This window comes from Daktulosphaira vitifoliae, unplaced genomic scaffold (genome assembly GCF_025091365.1).
Source record: "Daktulosphaira vitifoliae isolate Bord-2020 unplaced genomic scaffold, ASM2509136v1 Scaffold_1, whole genome shotgun sequence".
NCBI lineage: Eukaryota > Metazoa > Arthropoda > Insecta > Hemiptera > Phylloxeridae > Daktulosphaira > Daktulosphaira vitifoliae.
This window is the reverse complement of record NW_026099572.1, coordinates 19,948,551-19,956,571: the sequence shown is the minus strand read 5'-3', so window position 1 is coordinate 19,956,571 and position 8,021 is coordinate 19,948,551. Positions and strand designations below refer to the sequence as shown.

The following is an 8,021-nucleotide window of genomic DNA, read 5'->3' as shown; positions in this document are numbered from 1 at the left end:
TAGTATAAAAAAAAATTATGTTGATTTGTTGATTTTTCAATAAGTTATGGAAGTTTTAAAAAAAAAAAGTGAAAAATTTCGAAAATTAGCGATTTTTAAATTTGTAATTTTTTTGAATATTTCCCCCATTTGCGGAGAACGAGCAAATTTTTTTCAATTTTTAAGGGTAATGTCTTTAACTAGATACGATTTGTGATCTTTTGACGTATTTTTGAAAGAAATCGGTCCAGTGAGAGCTGAGAAAAAGTGGCAACAGACATAAAAAAAACACATCATAGTAAAATTAATACCTTCTCAGCTTCGCACCGAAGCTAAAATAGTTTATTATCGATTTCAGATTTTGTGATTATTCCATAGCATTATGCTTATTGTTATTATATTAACAATAGTGGTGTGCGATGCCGACTATATTTTACCTTTAATATAGGCAATTTGCGATTAGTAATCTCTTTTTGTAACTAATGAATTATATCACAACGCATTTGCGGAAAGATAGGGAAATACTTATTCAACAAACACAAAAAAATTAAATAAGGACAAATAATTAATTATACTTCTAATAAAATATAGTGTTTAGAATCTTTTACAAGTAAAATGAAGTATAGTGTTTGTGTAGTTAAATCGTATTATTTAAAATTTGAATCGTTTTTGTAAGTAATTATATTGAATATATGACGTGGTGTGTAAACCGTATACGTAGTGTGTAGTAATACAAAAAATAAGCAAAAAAAAACGTGAATGGGGAATTTTATTTGACCAAGGTTGGATGTTAGGGATTTGATCAATTCAGGAGCAACGAGGTTCTATCGGGGTAGTAGAGTCCGAGGGATTAGAACAGTAAAGACAAGTAGATATAAAAAAATACAAATTAAGTTCCTCTCATAGAGGTATTAAAACGCTGAGGTATTCTTGTAGTGGCCGGGGTCTTGGCCTCCTATCTCACACCCAGTCGAAGCGTGATGTTAACTGGTATGTGCTTTAGTGGAAATACTGAGGCGTTCATGGAGTGGCGGAGGCCTCCTCTCAGACACCCAGTCGAAGTATATGACCAAGCACTAACTAGTTATTAATAATTAAATTAAATGATGTTTAAAAAATCTATTGCTTTACCATTCTTTGCTCAGATAATTAAATCTAAATAATTGGGTTAATATAAATTTACTTTCTTCTTTTATATATCTCACGTTCAGATTTATACTTTTTCTTATTAATAAATAAATAACGTATTGACGCAAAAATAATTGTACTTGAAATCGCTATAAAATATAGCGACGACAACACGGGGTCGCGGCTAGTTTGTTCAAAATAAATCAAATAGAAGAATCCTGAATTCCTTATTGAATTCAGATCTTCAAAAAGAAGAGCGAATTGAGCCGCTCGCTGGCACGCTCGCTCACTCACTCACTCACTAATGTGCAAGCAGAATTAAGCCTTTTTATATTATTTTTAATTACCCCCATTATAGGTTGTTGTCGTTAGCGCATTTAGTGATTTTCAGTTTATTGTGTAAAATTTGAACATAACATGATAATGATTTTTAAGATAAGATGCATAGTGTACAATAATCAATTAAACATGTATATATATATATAATAGCTAGTGTACAACAGTGTATATGTTATAACAGATAAATAAATTATTTGTTTGTTTACAATTGGTATTAAATATAGAGTAATCATTTTTTATTGATAATGTAAGATGTATAATGCAGAGCATTGTGCATATTACGACAAGTGCATTTAATACTAGAATTAACGTTGAATTGCTTAAAATATTATTTCGTAAAATAAGACATAAGGTAAGTACAATTTAACCTATGCTTTCGAACCTCCAACAATCTATTGCGTATTAAACTATTAATAAATTATCTAAATTTAAATACCAAAAATATATATTATAAAGGAAGAGATTTCCTTCCATTACTACCTTAAACTGCCTTGTTTTACTCTTTTATTTTTACTTTTACAGTCGAGGGAGACATAAATTATGCGTGGAATAGATTTGCTAGTAGTGTAAAGAATACTGCAAAGGAGCTTGTTGGTCAGAGTAGGAGTAGAATGCCAGTAAACAAGGAAACCTGATGGTGGGATGAGGACGTGAATAAAATCATATAAATTAAGAAAAAACAATTCGTAGTATGCCAGATGAGCAAAAAAAGAGAAGATTGGATAAAGCATAAACACTTGTGCAAAGAAGCCAAGTGTGAGTGTAGCAGAGATGAGAATGTTTAGATGGATGAGTGAAGTGACCAGAAAAGATAGAATAAAGAATGAGTTCATAAGAAAGAGTATAGGTGTAGCGTCAATCGTAAACAAGATGAGAGAAAATAGACTTAGATTGTTTAGTCATGTTATGAGGAGAGAAGAATCGGAAGCTGTAAGAACAGTTATAGAAATGAATGTTGAAGGAAGAAGAGATAGAAAGAACCAAAAAAGAGATGGAGGGATGCTATTGAATATGATTTGAGGACAGCTGATGTGAGTGTAAATGATGTTGGAGATCGTGTCAGGTGGAAGTTTAGGATAAGGGTGGCTGACCCCAAGTAGTTGGAATTAAGGCGAGGAAGAAGAAAAAGGAATATATTTTTAATCATTCTATTTATTTATCAATTGGAAAAATAGACTACACTAATTATTTATTTTTTTATTAGAAAGATTAAATGAAAATTTTATTATTTATAGTATTATAAATCTGATAACGAAACTATTATTATTTTATTTTTCATTGTCAATTTCTTCCCTTAAGGTGTTAGATATTCAATTTTTTCGAATGACTTTATTCTGGGTAGAATGTTTTCTTTAAATTTTCCAATTTCAAAGCAGAAAGGATTTGTTATTGCAACAATAATATAATAATTTTTAAATTTTAGTCCTTGTACCTCTGTGATACTATAAAACCAATCTCCATGTGCCACGCTAACTCCGATCTCTTTAGTATCTTTTCAAATCATATGAAGAGCATGCCCACGAAAACCAGATTCCGCTGTGAATTGGTAAATAATAAATGAGTTATTTAATGTGATAATATTTGTTGCAAACAACATCATTTCAATAAAATAAAAGTTATTTTTGTTATAACAAGAGGTACGATGTGGCTGAGTCGGTAACATGACTGTGCCTAATGCACTTAGGTTTGGCTTAGAGACTCAGTCACAGGTGGTTTGGTTTGTTAATCAAATATCAGTTCAATAATTGAAGAAGCCTACCCCCTTTCAGTAACATAGTAAATTATTGTCCTAGAGTAAAAAACGTTTAAAAACATTTTCTTTGAGAAGGCCTAAATGGCCCTTAAAGCGAAAAAAAGAGAAGTTTACAAAATCGAAACAAACAATTTTTACTTTAATAACTTTAAGACGTTAAATTTTCTTTTTTTTTTTTTTAAATAATACTTGTAGTAAATACTTGTGTTGTCTCCATGCAACAGTAACAACTAGCTCTATTATTCTTTATATTTTGTTTTGAGTCAAATTTAACTAAATAAATTCCTTTTTTTTTGACAATAACCATAATTAGGGTATAATGTCAATTAACTGGTCAAAATTTGATTAATTGACCAAAGAGATTATGACTGCTGATAATCTGGTCAATATAAAAAATTTATACATATGAGCACTAAAGTGTTAAAAAAGTGGAAGTTAACTTAATTTAAAGAACTTTGGTTTTATTTTTGAATACATTAAGTTAGTGATCTAACTTACTGTATTAAGTTAGATCCACATAATTAGGAATTATGTGGATTAAAAGTTTTTTAGTAATATTATAAAATATTAACAAATAAATAAATTAAATAAGACTGATAGTATGAGTATGATTAATTGTAGAGTAAAATGAAAAAAATTTCTTTTGACCTAATTTGAATATTTAACACGTTAAAATCTAGTCAATTAACCGCGAAAGATGTTTGAATGGTCAGAAACCAATCCCTAATTAAAATATTAAATATCGTTTTTGTTTTTGATAATAACTCTTATAAGCTCATTCGGAGACTTCTCTTATTACTTACAATTTGCTCAATAAATTATTCTTGATAAAAGCCTAGATTTTTAGGAGGAAATAATTATTTATTTTAAATTCATTGATGACTTATTATATAATTTTGAATTTGAGTCATTTAATTTAATTTAATTCATTTAATTCTAATGAGAATATATATGTATTTTTTATTGATAATTAATTATATGATAATTGAATTTCTTTGTCGTTGGATTCAAATAACTATATCGAAAATTATTATAATCGTCTAAACTGGAAATAACTGTAAAAAATAATTTACTTACCATCTTTTAACATTTCGGATTCAGTTCCGTGAAAATTAAAAGTATTCCCAAATTCATCTAAGATAAAAAATTCGTCATAATATAGGTCAGCTGCATTACGACCTGCTTCATTTGGATATTTTATTAAACATAAATTCTCACTAAACACTGTTTTTGTTGGTCCATGTTCATAAAGATTAGTTAATACAATATAGTTTGCTAACATTTGAGCCAACTCATTTAACTGAAAAAAAAAATTGCTCATATTAATAAAATAAATAAATAAAAAATTCCAAGAGACATTATGCTAGTTCTATTCAAAATAAATGTTATAGTAACACAAAAAAAAAAGAAATAAAAGATTAAATTGTTGGTTAAAAAAATGATTTATTAAGATTAGTTATATTTGTTGGTCTTGTATGAGCATGAGAATAATTGAGTTACTATAATATTTATAATATAATTTTCTCTCGGGATATGAGCACGAGGGTTTTATGAGAAGATATAAAATATAGAAAAACGAAGTGATGTTTGAAAATTTATTAACATAATAATTTGAAATAGAAATTATTGTGATTAATTATCATACATAGATTATCAACAACGCCACTCATACCAGTAGTTATCTACGCTTGCGCTTTTTGTAAAACCACTTCTTGCATTCGTTGAAAGTTCATGAGATGAATTAGTAATGAGAGAGATTGACAGTTTTTATGTCATTTTATATTAAATTTAATTCATCTATATATGCAAGAAGTGTCACGACCTTTTACTATTATCTGTTTATTACTCAATTGTGTTATTTATCACATAAAATAAATGATTTGTCACAACTTAAGAATTTCTTATAGTTATTACATTAGATTTGTATCAATGCATTTTTAGACATATTTCTCGGAATAGTTTAAAGGATTGACATGAATATTTTATATGTAATTTGATGACTAATAGACAATAACTTATAGACTACTGAATAATGAGTGGTGTATTATAACATTGTAATAGTTAGTACATTATTTATTTTCAAATCAAGAAATATTATGATAAATTATAATTCGTTTTCCTAAGAAAATGGTTGTTTAAATAATAATAAACTTATTTTATAAGTGTTATGAATTTTAATCTTAGGGTGTATTCTAAAAATTCATTGTGGAATCATCTTAACCTCTTCATGCATTTTCACTCCAGGTACTCCATGTAATAATCTATAAAAATTGACTCGATCGATATGCTCATCTCTGATTTTAACTGCTTCGTCTACTGTAGTTCCAATATAATGACCCATTAATTCAATGTATTCATCGCCCATCAAGTCATACCATATCTTATATGCTTTATTCACACTATGATTTAAAGAGTATGTTATCAATTATTATTAAAATAAGTGTAGAAAGGATACATTATTTATTTTAACTTATACCGTAAGTATCGTATGGTTCAAAATAAAATTATGCTCAAATTCTAAGGAATTTTTTGTAGATCTAGTAACTTTGTAACACGCTTGTATTATTTTCACATGTATGTTTGTTGTAAGTTTGTAACTCTCTACGTGCCACGTGTTATTATTCTCGCGTATCCCGTCGTCTATGACCTTGAGACTAGACTGTCGTAACGCATTCACCCCACCCTGTTCACCAAACGCCGGCAACACTAATCCTGCATAATTTTTTATGATGATATTCGCAGGTATATAGCCTTTATTATCAATAGTAGTAAGACACAGTTGTGAATTTATAAATACACTAACTGCCAATACAGAAATTATATCTATTGATAGTCATAATTGACAAATGTGATAGTGATGTCATAAAAAACTAAAAAATAATTTTTTAAATAACCTTAAAATAATAATGAACGAAAAATATTAGTATTATTATGAAAAAAACCGTAGAGCGCTCAATAGACGAAAAATATGGCATAAAGCACCCACGCTTTTTTCTCAATAATACTTTTTCGTTCATTATTGTTTTAAGGTTATTTAAAAAAATATTTTTAACTTTTTAGTTTAAAATACTTTAAAAGCGTGTTTTTTTAGTTTTTTAAACTATATTTATTTTTTAAGAGAATGAATTTATAGAGAGAACATCGTTTTAACTAAAAATTAAACAAAATAATACATTTTTTGCTGATCATGTTTATATTGTATAAAAACTTACTCTCCAAAAGCACTAGGAGTCATTGGCTATCTACTAATATCAAATGTAAAGAACATATGTGACAATGTTGCTAGAAAAATTAAAAAAACTATTTTAGTCATAATAAATTTGAAATTATAATGAATAACTGGAACAAATTTTATAATAATATTATAGAATAATTTCCTTTGAATAAAATTCTTTATTAGATCAGAATAATTTTAAACTAATTTTTCTTTTATTTTAGCGCAACACATTAGTTTAACGAAACATAGATAAAATTTAGTAACATTTTTATTAATTGTTTATTAAACAGTTATTGAAACCTATTAATAAAAATTGTTATTAAATTATTTATTTACCTTCTAACAAACGTGGATGTTATAATTCACGGTTATTATTTATTTGAACAGTCCTACTGTAACAAGATGGGAAATAAACGATTTAATTAAATTGTTTTATTGTGTTAATTTTGTATGACTTATCATAAATTTTTCAATCGTATATCAAATTTAGAAACTGTGTACTGCAAAATACAATTATATACATTTTATTGTTTGTTCAATGGTTTAAGTTTTAAGCTACGACGTAAAGATGAGAAGATATTGAATTTGTGATGGTGTAAATTTTTTTTTTATGTCTGTCTATGCAAATTTTCACTGGTCTATTTTAATGATCAATAACTCAAAATAACTCGATTTTAATCAAGTTATAGATATATCTCAAAATTAAGCTAAACTGAAAAATAGCATTTTTAAACATTTTTGTCTGCTTTTTAAAAATTATGTGACAATTATTCACTATGTGAAATCGGCTGTCAAAGCCAAAAAAAAAGCATTATTTTCAATTAAGCAAATAATTTAAAAAATATTCAATATTCGAGTGGAGGTCTGGCCTAAAGGATAGAAACGTATGTTTCAACGCACGGGGTTCCGGATTCGATCCTAAGGATACCAACTAGATTTTTTTTGTGATTTTCTCATTGATGGAGTGTGGTCTTTGGTGAAAGACTGCCATAATACCCGTCCCATGTATCATTGACTAAGTCAAGATGCATCATTGACTCCCTAACATGTGAAAAAGGTCTACCACCCTCTGTAGCATGTTAAATTCGATAAATAGAAAAATGTAAAATTGATCATTTTTTTAATTTAATATTCGACAGAAATTTGAAATCATAGATTTTCTAAAATTACAAATGTACAAATTATGAAATTTAATTAATTTGTATCGAAAAGTTTTTCATGATATTGATGTGAATTACTGTCATATATCATCTTTACATCTACGTCCCAACTTGGCAGCAATTCCACTGTGCTGGGTTTTTTTTATTAAATATTGTTTTAAACTTCCAATCACGTATGCGGGGGCACCGGGACTATTTTTTTTATTATTGGCAAAAACTCAATGACTTACAATCAGTCCCAAATTGATTGTTACAAAGCTAAAAAAAGGGTGTAAACTAAAATACCTAATCGTTAACTTTTGGAAAATATCTAGTTTCATGGATAGGACATTCAAAATCAAACTTATTAAGTATTCTAACTTTTACTATATTAAATATTTAAATTAAAAAATATATAAATGAAGTACTGAATAAAAATAAATTTAATATTTGTCATAATCTTGAT

At 27.4% G+C, this 8,021-nt stretch overlaps 1 protein-coding gene across 2 annotated transcripts; it reads right to left on the bottom strand.

Moving 5' to 3' along the window:
* Positions 1-2,633: 2,633 nt before the first annotated feature.
* LOC126896546 (uncharacterized) lies at positions 2,634-6,496 on the bottom strand. Of its 2 annotated transcripts, XM_050669449.1 has the most exons (4): positions 6,412-6,496; positions 5,421-5,598; positions 4,277-4,499; positions 2,634-2,982 (listed from the first exon to the last, which is right to left on the bottom strand). In XM_050669449.1, exons 1-4 carry the CDS (start codon positions 6,432-6,434, stop codon positions 2,942-2,944), a joined length of 465 nt encoding a protein of 154 aa, XP_050525406.1. In that variant the 5' UTR covers positions 6,435-6,496; the 3' UTR covers positions 2,634-2,941. The 2 variants fall into 2 exon arrangements, 1 of the variants encoding a protein (XP_050525406.1); XR_007701864.1 differs by lacking the exons at positions 5,421-5,598; positions 6,412-6,496 and adding an exon at positions 4,845-4,931.
* Between the last annotated feature and the right edge of the window lie 1,525 nt (positions 6,497-8,021).

Coding starts and splice junctions, on each gene's coding strand:
- LOC126896546 (XM_050669449.1), bottom strand. CDS start 6,434: ATGACTCCTAGTGCTTTTGGAGA. Junction 5,599..6,411: donor ACTCCTAGTGCTTTTGGAGA/GTAAGTTTTTAT, acceptor TTTAAATCATAG/TGTGAATAAAGCATATAAGA. Junction 2,983..4,276: donor ATCCGAAATGTTAAAAGATG/GTAAGTAAATTA, acceptor ACCAATTCACAG/CGGAATCTGGTTTTCGTGGG.